The sequence below is a fragment of the Epithele typhae genome (genome assembly GCF_022376455.1).
Source record: "Epithele typhae strain CBS 203.58 chromosome Unknown BXZ73scaffold_3, whole genome shotgun sequence".
NCBI classification, from domain to species: Eukaryota; Fungi; Basidiomycota; class Agaricomycetes; order Polyporales; family Epitheliaceae; genus Epithele; species Epithele typhae.
In genome coordinates, this window is record NW_025954194.1 from 212,524 (window position 1) to 227,954 (window position 15,431).

The window sequence follows — 15,431 nt, forward strand, 5'->3', positions numbered from 1 at the left end:
GTTCGTAATCGACGTTGCCATACTATCACGACCCCAGTGTTCGGACAGGCAAGCGCCGACCGAGGTAGTTCAAATATTATAGACCCATTTAAATTGTTTCTCTCCGTACTTCTGCAAACTTTGTGGGCGAGTGGAGGACATATGCGTGTATAGTCGTCGAAAGAGTGAACGGACCCTAGTGTTCGGACAATTCCCCGCACGTCGTCACAGATGCGGTCACGGCGCCCAGCTGTAGCCGATGTCAAAACCTGTCGTAAGTGTCGTTCGGACTGAGCGCGAGGCACGAGCGCTCGGCCGAACTGGTGCTTACTAAGCGTGGACGCCGGATGAGGAAAGCGCGCGTCAGCGCGTCGAGGCCTAAGCCTCTTTCCTTTCCCCCTTCGCGTACACGCGCACACAAAGCGCATATAGTCACTCGATTCGTCTCAACTATCTCCTGACATGCATATCGACAAGGATCCACCCCCTCCGGGGGTCTCCAAGCCCGCACGCGCACAAGGCTCCAAGTGGTATAGCCGCGAACTCGGGCGATCTGCGGGCGATCCGTCGGCAAGCTCGGCTAGCACAGCGCCAGGGAACCCCGGCCCCCTTCCGTCCTCCTACACGGTGAGCTCGGGCACGCATATACTCGGTGTTACCCACGCTGCGGAGGACGAAGCCGGCCAGGCAGAACCTAGTCCGGGCGCTTCACGAAAGACCAGGGCTGAGAAAGGGAAGGCGAAGGCAGTCGAGTTCACCCCCGAGCCAGACTCAGACGCCCCGGGATCAGACGACGACACACCCGGGTTGATCGACCCGATCGAATTCCCGCCCCTGGGTGGCAGCCCAGCACCCGAGGCGTCTACCCCGGCCAAGATCGGCAAGCCCGCAGACGCGGGGACGGGGGGCACCCAAGGCAATCAGGACGACCAATGCGACCTCGACTTCCCCATGGAGTTCGAGGCTCTGATGAAAGAGGGTTACGAGCCGGATGCGGCGCGCCAGATGCTGCGCGCAGCCGCCGCGGAGGCCGCCGAACGCGAGGCGGCCAAACAGCGCAGGAGGGAGGAAAGACACGCCGCGCGCGAAGCCGATGAAGCCGCACGCAAGCACGAGAAGGCCGAGCGTCAACGCAAGGAAGCGGAGGAAGTCCGAGAGCGCAACCTCAAGGCCATCCTATCCAGCGCGATCAAGCGGAGGCGAAGCGTCCTCGACTCGGGCAAGGCACAGCTCAAGCGCGTGAAGAAGTCTTTGGGCAAGGTCGGCAAGGCGGCGGCTAGGCGCTTGTCGCGACAGCCGTCGCGATCATCCGCGAGCGGCTCTGAGGACACCGCGGGGGACGAAGAGCTGGAGGAGGACGAAGATGAGGGTATGGTATGCGAGGCCGACAACTCTCCCGACATCTTCACGCTCAACAGGGCCCCCATCGACACCCGCCTGATCACCATGCTTCGCACCGGACACTACATTCCCCTCTCCGCCCTCACCAACGAATCCTTGCGCGCGATCCGATCGGAGGCATCAAAGCGGAAGCTGGTCAAAGCCGAGCCGCTGCACGGGGAGAAGAAGCATCACATACTCGAGGTCAGCGTCTTCCCGGACGAGCGTCTGATGTCGGCTGCGGACTGGGAAGAAGCGTGGAAGAACATGCTGGAGGGTCTGATGCCGGGAGTATGCACACCTGACATCATCGCGCGCTGGCGGGCGCACGTAGACTACAGTCAAACCCCTCATAGCGCATACCTATCATAGTGCATACCCCCACATAGTGCATACCTTTGGCCTCTTCCCGAGTTGGTATAGGGGCATAACGCATACCCCCCGCATACCGCATACTGCATACCTCGGCCGGGGGGTCCATAACGCATACCTGCCATATATAATCAGCATTAGCGCCTCGCATGTATGCCTTGCATGCCGCCCAAATGTGGGATAACCTTCCCATGTGCCCTTCTAGCAGCCTGGAATAGCCACACGAACCATCGGGACTGACCGGGGCTCACGCACGACTTGATCACACCCCCGGCCACCTTTGCCTGCCTCCGCAATGTATCCCTCTCGCCTTCCTCTAATCTGGTCTTAAGTGCTGTCCTCGAGAAGCAGGTGAAAGAGCGCCGAACGGCCCTTCAAGCTTCTCTTCAAGGTGGGAAAAACATCTCGCAGTCACTGATTACTTTACTCGTATTTAGTCTATGTAGGGGGGGCGAGGTCAGATAACAAACGGGAGGAATGTGCGCGCGAGGAATGCGCGTGTGAGGATCAATGCGCGCGCCAGCCGCCAAAAAGGCGCGCTGCAGAAGGGCGTCAATGGGTCTCCCACGATGAGCGCTTCTCTCATACTGCATACCCCCACATAACGCATACCTCGGGGGCCTTCCCGAGGGGTATGCACTATGAGGGGTTTGACTGTACATCAAAAACGAGATAGACTACAAAACCAGCTTCCCCGCTCTGCGTCAATTCGATCTAGACCTCCGACACTCCTGGTTCAGGGAGGCTCCGGGAAAGAAGTCCCGCTTCGAAGTGGGCGGCCCGACGTACGTCAAGACGATGATACTCGCGCGGCACCAGATGGCCACAGCCGCCCAGGCACAAGCGACCACCTCTAGCGCCTCCAATTGGAAGGCCAACCGCAACGCGCGCGGTGGGAACTCCGGCGCAACCGGAGGATCTTCGGGCGGCAGCAACGGGCGCGACAACGGGCGCGACAATGGGCAGTCCTTTCAGTCAGGCAGACGCTTCAACGGCCGCAGGCTGTTCTGCCTCATCTGCAACAAGGACGGCCACAAGGCGGACCGATGCCGCACCAAGCGGAACCCCTCCGGCGGCCCGCCTTACGTATTCTGGGACGACAACCGCCTTCTCGCGTGCGACAACCGCCACGAGATCTGCTCTGCGTGGAACTTGGGCGGTGTTCTCCCTTGCAGCTCGTACACTTGCCCGAAAACGAACAACTGTCACCGATGCTCCTTCTGTGGCGCTACCTCCCATTGTGCAGCGCAATGCAGCAGCTCCCGTGCGTGAGCGCGTCACAACCCCATACGACCCGGCTGCCTGGGATTCGGCTCTGGATGATCTCGGACTTCGGCACCGGCACGAGAATCTGACGCGATGGCTGCGAGAAGGCTTCCCGATTGGCGACATAGCGCCCATCATACACACCACTATCCACGACAATTATCCGGGCGCGAACGAACACATGGACTTCATAGAAAAATACGTAAACGGAGAAGTCGCGGCAGGCCGCATGTCCGGGCCGTACACACGCGAGCGGGTCGAGAGCATCTTGGGCGGCCCGTTCATCTTGTCCCCTCTCACGGTTGTGCCGAAGGCGAACGGGAAGTTGCGCCTGGTTCAGGACTGTTCGAAGGACGACGAATACGGACTTTCGGTGAACGGGCGTATCGACTCGGACCTCTTCCCGACCACTTGGGGTACTGCGGCGCAACTGGCAGAAAAGGTACATCCCACGCGACCTGCACTTGGGAACCCACGCGCATTGCGCCCGCTTCGAGCATCGTGCCGCGCATCGCGCCTTCGAGCATAGTGTCGAGCATCGCGCCTTCGAGAACTGCGCCGCGCGCCGCGCCCTCGAGCATCGCGCCGCGCCTCGAACATCGTGTCGCGCCATAGAGCCTCGCGTCATCGCACTTCGAGCATCGCGCATCGCGCCGCGCGCCCCACATAGCGCCAGCGTCACGGGGAGCGTCTTCGCGACTAGAGACCACGCGGGGGGGCGCCTCTCGTGACACCGACACCATGCGGCCCGGCACGTGGCGCGAACCAATCGCTTCAAAGGAACCCCGAGACCTCGAGCTAACATGAGAATCAGATCGCGATCGCCCCGCCAGGCACTCAGGGCGCTTCCATGGACGTCGAGGCCGCGTTCCGCAACATACCGGTGCGTCCCGATCACAAGGCGTACCTGGTAATTCAAACACGTCCCGGAAAATTCTTCATCGACCACACCGTGCCGTTCGGGATCTCCTCGGGTACGGGTCTACAAGGCCAGGCCATGGACGCGACAGTCGACGTCATCGAGGCGCTTGACATGGGCGACAACACCAAATGGGTAGACGACCTCGCGAACCTACGCTCCCCCATAGCCGAAGAACCGCCGGGCACCTACCTATACGGCCACGACATGTGGGACATTGTCGCGGCCACGCACCCCCTCAGCGTGCGATGGAACATGGAGAAGTGTCACCCTCACAGTGACTGCTTCGACTACACCGGGTTCCGGTGGTGGATCGCGGCGAAGCGCGTCGGGCTCTCAGATGAGAAGCGCGGGAAATACCTCGCGAAGGTGGAGGGCATCTGCGCGCGCACAGTCGACAAGCGCGAGCGCCTTTCCTGGAAGGACGCGACCAGCCTCAATGGGACCTTGCAACATATCACATTCGTGTACGCGCAAGGCCGCTCGCGCCTTCCAAACCTCCAGTGCTTCATCGCGGACTTCGGCGCGGACCCGTTCCTGGGCGCAAAACGATACCCACGCCCATCCCTCATTGCAGACATCAAGTGGTGGGCAGAGCTCCTCGCGCACGAGGGAGTCACGCGTCAGCTGATCGCGCGCGGCAACCCGATCGACCTTGGGATATGGGTTGATGCCTCCACGGAGTGGGGCGTGGGACTGGTGGCGGAGGGCGCGCGCGCGGCATGGCAGTGGAGGAGCCGCCTCAGTACACGATATGCATAAATCCCTGTTAGAGCGCCCCGGCCATATGCATATCGTAAATTATGCATATGGCAATGTATGCATAAACACCAATGTATGCATACACCTGTAAGGGCGTCAAGGTCCGTAAACAAAAGGGCAGCACAGGGAATCGAACCCGCAGCTTTACCCAAGGATACAATTACCACCCAATAGACCACTGCACCAAAGTTCCATGCTTTCTTCCTTTGTATTAGAGTACATAGCCTCATTTCAGTACCCACACAAACATGAGTCTTTTGTTAAACTCGTTGTCCATCACATGCACATTCCAATCACACTAAGTGCTTGCACAGTTGGTCTCTCCTGATGATGCCCAGCTAAGCCCAGGATTGTTTTTATGCATACATAATCTGCTGTTTGTGGATACAACATGTTCACACGTGCAAGGTGTTTATGCCGACGGCGTGTTTATGCATACAACGGGTTTATGCATACGCTCCGATTATGCATACGGCGCGATTATGCATACGACCTGTTTATGCATGTGATTCGTTTATGCATACGGCAAGTTTATGCATATGTGGTGTTTATTCATACGACGTGTTTATGCATACAACACGTTTATGTTGCGTTTATGCATAAACACTGCGTATGCATAAACTAGCCGTATGCAGTGAGTGTGCGCCCCAACCTGTGCGGTAGTACGGTAGTAGGCATCAGGCGTTGAGCGCAAGGGGGAAGGTCTGTTGAGGACTCGGCACGAGGAGCACTAACGAGACACTCACTTGGGCTGGCACACGCATGGGCGATCACCACAGGTTGCGGGTGGCCCGTCCGGGTTGGCGGCGGGTACGGGTACCTCGGGTACGGGTGCGGGTCATGCTCTCCCAACCCGCACACCCGTATGGGGGACCCTCGAGTACCCATCGAGACCCGTCTACAGTGCAGAATCACTATCACTTCTCACACACATGCCGCATGGGCGCCCTGCCACCCTTGCTCGTTGTCCCCCGTCCCCCTTCATCACGCTTTTGTAGATAAACTAGAGATGAAATATATTGATTCTATGCTACTACAACTTGGTGGTAAGGCAACGCGGAGGAGGAGGGCCGCACGCGCGGAGGAGGCGCGACGCAGAGGTGGGCGCGTGGTGTGCAAGGCGCAGGAGGGCCGTGCGGAGGACGCGAGTGACGCGTGCACAGGGGGGCGATGCGGAGGAGGGCAGAGGTGGGCGATGGCAACGCGGAGGGCTCGCAGGAGGGGGTGGAGGGCCGTGACGCGGGGGGAGGTGGGAAATCCGGACGCAGTGGGCAACGTGAAGGAGGCGGCAAGCGTGGGCTGCGTGGGCAAGCTGCGTGGGCGGCGGCGCAGGCGAAGCAGGGTGAGGAGAGCGGTGTGGGCGGGCAGCGCAGGGCAGTGCGGGCGGGCAGCACGGAGGGTCGCGCAGAGGAGGGTCGCGCGGAGGAGGGTCGTGCGGAGGAGGAGGGCCACGCGAAGATGGACAACGCGGAGGCGGGCAACTTGGGCGGGCAGCGCGAAGGAGGCGGCGAGCGTGGGCTGAGCAGGGCGAAGGAGAACAGGGTGGCGAGGAGGGCGACGCAGAGGCGGGTGCCGCGGTGGGCGCGAGAAGGAGAGCGATGCAGAGGTGGATAGGACCCGGAGTATGTCCAGGCGGACGTCCTCGGCCTGTCGTAGTTGTCGACAGGGCGGCAGAGGGGATGGGTGGGCGTTGGGAGTGCAGGAGGGTGGAGCGGAGGACTCACCAAAACTAGGGTCGCGGTACATCGCCGGGGCCCCCATATTCCAAGCCCCGCCGTGCGGTGCGTTCGTCGCAACTCTGTGGCCAGGAAGGTGGGCGAAGGACGGCGGCAGGCATCGCCGGGAGACAAGGCGGACGTACACAGACTCTGGCATCCCCGACGCAAATTTCCTCCAATCTCTACGGCCAAGAGCGCGTTCAAAAGGGTTCGGCGACGCGCATCGAATGAACCCGTGTATGTCCTCTAAGGCAGCGAGGCGGGCGAGATCGAGCACCAGGAAGAGGGGAAGGGTGCACCAGCCGTGGGCGCTCTTGCACAACGCACACCAAGCGAAGGAGCGTGGCGGGAGAGATGGTAGCGGCCGCGATCGAAAGGGGTTGATGAGGGCCATCAACGCTCCAATTTGCAGCGCAATCGGAGCGGAAACGGTGGGGCAGCGCGTCGATTTCATGCCTGAGGATGGCCAGAAGCTTGGTCCTCGAGCTGCGACCTCAGAGGGGGCGTCTTTGGACGTGTCGTGTCCTGAGTCGGACGCCCCACCTTCACGTGCCGTACCGCACCAGGCGTAGGGTCAAAGCTGTGGGAAGACTAGGAGTGTCCTGGCCGTGCTCGCCTTGGACGACTGCGGGGCAGTGCGCGAGCGCGCATTGCGCGTGTCGAAGGCGATCGCGGGATCAAGCTGCAGGGTGGATACGCGATCATGGCCGATAGGAGGAGGATGACAAGGATGCGGCAGATGGGGCGCGTTGGGACTCAGAGGTGTGGGAGGTCGAGGGAGAGAGAAGAGGAAAAGTGGAGGAGGCCATCGCGCGAGGATGGTGGCTCGTCACACGTGACCAACCCGCGAATCCAAGCGCCTTTATAACCTGCGCATAACCCGCACCCGTGGCCACAGGTGCGGGTTTTCGCGGGTACAGGTGCGGGTCAACTCAAAATGACCCGCGGGTTGACCTGTGGTGATCCCTAGGCCGCGTGTCATCGTGCTCCACGCCAGCGCACAGGCATTGCGTACGCGCGTGAGATGTGTGCGCGCGTCGGGACGTCAGGCCTTCAGGACTCCCGGCGGGGGCACAAACACGGGTGGTGTGGCGATGGTCGCGGGGGGCGTGGAGAGTAGATGGGACGGGGGATGATCCATTGAGGACCCAGTGTGAAGAGGAGCGAGGGGAGGCTCACCTGAGCTACCACACGTGTGGGACGCGCACGAGAACGGGGCACGAGGGCGCACGGTCGAGGGTGAGCGGTAGGCGGGAGAGCGTCCCGGTCGAGAGAACGAAGGCAAGTGTTGCAGCGGTGTTGGTTTCGGTCGCCGAGGTTGAATGCAGTGCGGGAAGGTCTCTTGAGGACTCGGCGCGAGGAGCAAGAACAAGCAACTCACCTGGGTTGGCACGCGTGTCAGACGTGCGCAGGCGGCAGGGTGTCACGACCAGGGACACGCACGTGGTGGTTTTAGGAATGGCTTTTGTTGTGTTGTGAGTAAGGAAGTGTTGAGGGGAGGAGAAGCGGCGAAGAGAGACGAAGGGGCAGGAGATATGAAGTGGTGAGACGCTCGTACAGTGAGTGACACACAACACGGTGAGACACTTACCAGGGCACTCGGCTACGGAGCCCGATGTGTTTGGCTTCTATGGCCGGGCTTTCTGGATATGTTAGAACGAGTGAGGGACGCCAAGAGACGGCGGTCAGTGGAGGACGACGATGTGGCAAGCGCGGGAGCGTGGTGCCAGGCGCTGAACGTTCAACAACAAGTTGCAGCTGAGCTTTCTCGCGTTTATGATAGCGTGCGTTGCACGCGTGCTCACAGGTGCGTCGAGTCTTGCGGTGTGTCATGCCCGGTGCGTCGCGTCTATTTCTGTTCGTTCCTCACCGCAATCGCGGCCCGCTTGAGTGGTCCTTCCCGGTGTTTCTGTTTTCAAGCACTTTCGTTCATGACAATCTCATTTACTCGCATGAGTTAACAACCTCCAGCACAGACGACACTACTCACTACTTGGACAGGCCTCAGGACTAGGAGCGCCCTTCGTAGAGGGCCGTAGAGGGCCTAGTAATGATTTGTTTCGTAGATTGCTTCATACTACTCGTGCTCTTGCAACTATGCGCCGGCGGGCCGGGAGTCGCGTCTCCGAGAAAAGCGGGATGTAATCGACCCGCACGTCATCCAGGCACTGTGGGGGTGGCTGTGCTCGAGGAACACCTCCGCGCGGTCCCTGGCCCTTCCGCCTCACTCGGCCTTCCCGGCCTGCGCGGCGAGCGTGAAGTGCGTACTCACTTTGTCCAGGCTCATCATCACACCCACAAACATCGACGTGCACACCAGGCATCGACACCAGGGCTCTCCCTCGACCCTTGCGTCCTCGCAACCTTGCCCCATTCTCTACGACTCGCATCCACTCGTTGTCCCTCGACCACCCGACCACGCTAGTGGCTGCGCGCCTCCGCCCAGCTCCCGTCCATCTCATCCTGGTGTACGTCGTACGCACACGTCGTCCATCACGCCTCGCATACTCATCGCGATCTGCCCGCATTCACCCCAGGATCAATGAGCAGCTCGTAATCAATAGAGCATCTGTTGCTCGACGCCAGGGCTTTCCCTCGGCTCCTGGGTCCTCGCAGCGTCGCGTTGCTCCATTCCGATCTACGACTCATGTCCACTCGTTGTCCCTCGACCACCCGACCATGCTAGTGGCTACGTGCCTCCACCCAGCTCCCGTCCATGTCGTCCTCCTGCACGTTTTCCACACGTTGTCCGTCCCGCCTCGCACGCGCCCATCGCGATTTGCCCACGTTCACCCTAGGATCGATACGGTAGCCTCCGTGTGGGGACGCGACGCATCTAGATGCACTGCGCGTTTGTCAGGATCCCGGCTATGACACACTACGATACTACGTTATGCACGCCCCGCATCCGTCCCGCCCTACGTTCCTTGCCACTCGTTTAGTCCCGCATTCTCCATACAATATACTTACGGACTCCTGACATTACATGTATATATACTACGTTACTGTACGACACTCTTCAGCGATCAACGCAGTTCTAGTCTTCTTCCTCCACATCTCGTCCGCTCCCGGCGTTGCCGGCTATCGCCCTTTGCCACAGGCGCTCAGCGCTCTCATCGCCCTTTGCCACAGGCGCTCAGCGCTCTCATCGCCGATCACGCCTCGCGCGCCCATCGCCGACCGCGCCTCGCGTACTCATCGCCGATCGCGCCTCGCGCGTTCTCGCGACTCGCTCGCCTCTTCATTCACTTCGCTCTCTCTTCGTCTTCGTGCGCCGTCATAAGGCGTCTAGCCTTACAGCGTTTCCCTTTGCCCCTGGTCTCACCTTCGCCCTCGTTCCTACATTCGCGCTTGTCATCCTCCTCGGTCTCATCCATTCCACTCCTTGTGCACCTAGTGTTCCCGCAATCCACCTCTCTTCATGTTCGGTGGCCTCTCCCCACAACACGTCGTAGCTTGCTTCACCCCTCATCTACTTGAATTCCATATTTCTATGCTTATACCAGTTCACTATCTCACCTTCACCCCTGTGGACTCGGCCCTGGAGCTGAACCATTCATGCATACACACTGTTTATGCATAGACGGTTTGTATGCATAAACAGATTGTATGCATATCGCGCCGTATGCATAAACACGCTGTATGCACAATCACGCTGCATGCATAAACGGGGTGTATGCATACAGTGCGATTATGCATAAACGTGTTGTATGCATAAACAGATTGTATGCATAAACAGGGTTTATGCATAAACTTGTTGTATGCATAAACTTACTTGTGTCCTTGGCATAATCACTTACGCCTCCACAGGAAGCAAATGATATATTATGTGTTGCACAGGTGAGCTGATATCTATTGGACATGTGTGGGAGACTATGGTGGGCATCTCGCATTACCCACAGTTGAGAGAGGATGGTCAGCTGGGGAGAACGGGAGTAGTACATTAAGTCGACATAGCGAGAACATTTGACGGTACATATAAATAAACATATGAACCTTTACAATGGACTCATGGTGTAGCGGCAGAATCATCTTCACATTCCCCTTTGAAGTGGGATTGGGTGTTCGACTCCGGGTTGTGACCTTTTGTTTAGGGACATTGACGCCCTTACAGGTACATCAACGCTTATGCATACTATTGATTATGCATAATGTATGATATGCATAACCCTGGGGCGCTCTAACAGGGATTTATGCATATCATGTACTGCTATGTATGCAGTGGAGACTCCCCCTCTCGGAGTGGAAGACTCACAGGCGCGACATCGGCTGGGCGGAGGCGCTGGCGGTGGAACTCGCTGTGCTCTGGCTCAAGGCCAAGGACATCCGGGATTCCGACGTCCTGATCTGAAGCGATAACTAAGGCGTCATCGCAGTCATTGGCAACGGTAAGAGCCGCAACTTCTAGGTCAACCTTGTGATCCGTCGCCTCGAAATGATTTGCATGACCAGGAACATTCGGCTACACCTAGAATATGTTGAGTCGGCCATCAACATTGCTGATCACGTGTCTCGCGGCGCGTCAAGCAGCCTCCCCCTTCTCACACCCTTCCCCTTGCCGCCGGAGATCGGCATCTTCCTCGCGTACCATGCCTAAAGTAGCGCGAAAGAAGACCGTGCCCGCGCGTGCGAGCGCGTCCGGCAAGGGGAGATCTGCCCGACCCGGAGGCGTCGGAACCTCCGCGCGCGTGACCTCACCACGAGCCCTGACCGGACGAAAACCCAGAAAACCGAGACCCGAGAACGTGATTGCCCCTTCACCTTTCAGACCGTTCGTGCCCTCAGAAGACTGACTAGCGACACCTGTGGTTACCCCAATTGTAATACAATTGCCCAGGAGCCTGCAGAATGGTTTTGTTAACCCCCACCAGGTGGTCATTGTACTATATCCCCACCAGGGCATTGTAATAAGCCATAAGTCTAATGACAGAACTTCTGCAGCCTTGTAATAAGCCTCGCCACTAATAACAGAAGGCCCCCAGGGCTGTAATAAGTTGATATTCTAATGACAGCACCCTCCCAGGACTGTAATAATCCTCGTTTCTAATGACAGAAGGTCTCCAGAGCTGTAATAAGTTGGAATCTTAATAACAAAGTGTCCCCAGGGCTGTAATAAGCCTCGTCTCTAATGAAAGAAGCCTCCCAGGGCCGTAATAAGTTGGTATTCTAATGACAGAGCATCCCCAGGGTTGTAATTAGCCCCGTTTCTAATGACAGCACCTCCCCAGGGTTGCGATAAGCCCCGTTCCTAATGACAGAAGGCCCCCAGGGTTGTAATAAGTCGATATTCTAATGAAAAAGTGTTCCCAGGCTTGTAATAGGCCCTGTTTCTAATCACAGAACCTTCCCAGGGCTGTGATAAGTTGATACCCTAATGACAACAGCCCCCCAGGCTTGTAATAGGTCCCGTTTGTAATGACAGAACATCCCCAGGGTTGTAATAACTCACGTCAGGTACTATCCAGCTATTAATAGCCTCATATCGTGGCTGGCCTGGCCAGCTATTAATATCTGGTATACAGGTACCCTACCCTGCCCTGCAGCCCCCAATTGGGTGAATAGCAGCTGCCTACAAGATAGCTATCAATAGCAGTGGATAGCAGCAGGTCCCTGCAGCTGAAATAGGGTGCAGTAGCTGGTTCCCGCACGTAAACGGTAGGGGTTGCACAGCTGGGCAGGGTGAGAAAACAACCAGGCACTGTATATGGATCAAAAGAGGCATCATATAGCTTTCAAACACATCCAAGAGCATGCCATTTGGAGCAGTATTGGCGGAGATACAGGTGTACCCCCGTTTTTGCCGATGGGCACATCCACTAGAATTGGGAATTGTGGATGGATCCCCTCCGTTCTTTTGCATGGTGTGTGGTTCTCTCTCCAATAAATGGGATTGAAGTCCGACGCGAAACGATGCACACAATCTGGATTAGATTGCCGATTACGCTTCAGCCACAGCACTTTTGATGGCTTGATATCTCTGCACCACATCCCCCGATAAGCATTTGGTTTTTTGCAGTCTCTTACATCAATGTATGAAGACACACTCTGGGTGTCATTTGGACGTGAAACACTCTGAACATGTCCCTGCGCATCTGTGCACGTTCAACACCCTTCATTCATAGCTCCACAACCGTTGCTCCGATCGCCACGCTGCTTGCTGCAACCATTCGGCATTGTAAAGCTGAACCGAAATCATGTTTCGAATCTTTATCGCACATCTGATAGCTTTGGTAAACCCATATCTCACCTTCAGTTTACCCCCTGATCGAGGCAACTTGTCAGTGTGATAGCAGCACATGTATCTGATCTGAACTCAGATAGAACACAGCTTCAAGACGCAAAAAGAATCTTGTTGATCGGCCAAGAATTGGCTGAGATGTCACAGCGGGTCTGGAATGCAGTACTGAGCTGCAAAGTGTGGCATGAAACCTCTGCACATAACACCCACATATGCAGCATGAAGTGATGTACTTACCCCCAATTGGCAGTGATGCTCAATTGAGTTCAATAGCATACTCAAACATGTTCCATGAGTCATTCCACCATTTTAATGGCTGTGTGGGCCCAATTGCAGGTTGTGTGAAGTGAGAGGTGCAGCTGTGAAGCAAAAGTGCACCCTGTTTCTACTACACATGCTATATCTTGCTGAGTTAATGACCGAATTTCATGATTCTTGCTGTGTTAGATACACAACGTAGAGTGCGATCCAGATCTGTATAAGCGATGTTACAGATGATATGTCATAACCAGGAAAAGGAATTGATGGGAAGAAAGATAAGGATAGATATGTCTGAAGTGTATGCTGATAACAGTTTCGAGAGTAGTGTCCGTTTAGGCAGTGATAATGAACATACTGCAGCAAGCAGCGTGGCGATCGGAGCAACGGTTGTGGAGCTATGAATGAAGGGTGTTGAACGTGCACAGATGCGCAGGGACATGTTCAGAGTGTTTCACGTCCAAATGACACCCAGAGTGTGTCTTCATACATTGATGTAAGAGACTGCAAAAAACCAAATGCTTATCGGGGGATGTGGTGCAGAGATATCAAGCCATCAAAAGTGCTGTGGCTGAAGCGTAATCGGCAATCTAATCCAGATTGTGTGCATCGTTTCGCGGTCGGACTTCAATCCCATTATTGGAGAGAGAACCACACACCATGCAAAAGAACGGAGGGGATCCATCCACAATTCCCAATTCTAGTGGATGTGCCCATCGGCAAAAACGGGGGTACACCTGTATCTCCGCCAATACTGCTCCAATGGCATGCTCTTGGATGTGTTTGAAAGCTATATGATGCCTCTTTTGATCCATATACAGTGCCTGGTTGTTTTCTCACCCTGCCCAGCTGTGCAACCCCTACCGTTTACGTGCGGGAACCAGCTACTGCACCCTATTTCAGCTGCAGGGACCTGCTGCTATCCACTGCTATTGATAGCTATCTTGTAGGCAGCTGCTATTCACCCAATTGGGGGCTGCAGGGCAGGGTAGGGTACCTGTATACCAGGTATTAATAGCTGGCCAGGCCAGCCACGATATGAGGCTATTAATAGCTGGATAGTACCTGACGTGAGTTATTACAACCCTGGGGATGTTCTGTCATTACAAACGAGACCTATTACAAGCCTGGGGGGCTGTTGTCATTAGGGTATCAACTTATCACAGCCCTGGGAAGGTTCTGTGATTAGAAACAGGGCCTATTACAAGCCTGGGAACACTTTTTCATTAGAATATCGACTTATTACAACCCTGGGGCCTTCTGTCATTAGGAACGGGGCTTATCACAACCCTGGGGAGGTGCTGTCATTAGAAACGGGGCTAATTACAACCCTGGGGATGCTCTGTCATTAGAATACCAACTTATTACGGCCCTGGGAGGCTTCTTTCATTAGAGACGAGGCTTATTACAGCCCTGGGGACACTTTGTTATTAAGATTCCAACTTATTACAGCTCTGGAGACCTTCTGTCATTAGAAACGAGGATTATTACAGTCCTGGGAGGGTGCTGTCATTAGAATATCAACTTATTACAGCCCTGGGGGCCTTCTGTTATTAGTGGCGAGGCTTATTACAAGGCTGCAGAAGTTCTGTCATTAGACTTATGGCTTATTACAATGCCCTGGTGGGGATATAGTACAATGACCACCTGGTGGGGGTTAACAAAACCCATTCTGCAGGCTCCTGGGCAATTGTATTACAATTGGGGTAACCACAGGTGCTAGCGAAGTGGTCCGCCCCAGGAGCAGACGCACTAGAAACTGACCTACTGAAAATCGTGTCCCGAGAGCAACTAGAAAACGTTTACATGATAGCATTGGCGAAGTTAGAAAACGCGACCCGAAAGAATTACGGCGCCGGCCTCCTACGTTTCCATCAATACTGCGACAAGCAAAACATACCCGAATCCGCGCGCTTCCCCGCACCGGACATCCTCTTGGCGTCCTTCGTCGCGAACCATGCGGGATCTGTCGCGCGCACCACAATCGACAACTGGATCGCAGGACTGGGGTTCTGGCACACACTTCATGGCACACCCTGGCGCCTCACCGACATGCGCCTGCTCAAATCTGTGTGCGACGGAGCGTCCAAACGCGCACCCGCACCCAACGCCCCGCGCGCACCGGTCACGGTGGCTCACATGGCAGCACTCTTGCGGCAACTCAACCTCGCGAACACCTTCGACTGCGCTGTAATGGCTGTGGCATGCTGCGCCTTCTGGGGATGTCATCGGTAAGACTCACGCACGCGCGCGCGTCCCCGAGCTCACTTCGTGCAGGCGGGGGGAGCTCATCATCCCATCAGCCGGCGCCGCCAAGGCGGATCGGCACGTGTCACGGGGTGTCACGGTCGAGCGCGGAATCACCGCCGCAGGCACGTTCGCGTGGTTCGCCATTCCGTGGACGAAGACGACCAAGAAGCAGGGCGCAAAGGTGGTCCTCCGCGACATCGAAGTTGAACCTAGGCCGTCGTGGGCGCTCCTCCACCATCTACACATGAACGAGGCAATTCCAGGGCACGCACCGCTCTTCAGCTTCGAA

At 56.6% G+C, this 15,431-nt stretch overlaps 2 protein-coding genes across 2 annotated transcripts; both read left to right on the plus strand.

Annotated features, from left to right (window-relative positions):
* Nucleotides 1–441: 441 nt before the first annotated feature.
* On the plus strand, nucleotides 442–1,731 carry BXZ73DRAFT_73684 (uncharacterized protein; the record flags this gene model as incomplete). The annotated part of the gene is made up of 1 exon (XM_048021928.1): nucleotides 442–1,731. The coding sequence occupies one exon, from the start codon at nucleotides 442–444 to the stop codon at nucleotides 1,729–1,731; it is 1,290 nt and encodes a 429-aa protein (XP_047882417.1).
* Nucleotides 1,732–5,848: 4,117 nt separating this feature from the next.
* On the plus strand, nucleotides 5,849–6,292 carry BXZ73DRAFT_73685 (uncharacterized protein; the record flags this gene model as incomplete). The annotated part of the gene is made up of 1 exon (XM_048021929.1): nucleotides 5,849–6,292. The coding sequence occupies one exon, from the start codon at nucleotides 5,849–5,851 to the stop codon at nucleotides 6,290–6,292; it is 444 nt and encodes a 147-aa protein (XP_047882418.1).
* Between the last annotated feature and the right edge of the window lie 9,139 nt (nucleotides 6,293–15,431).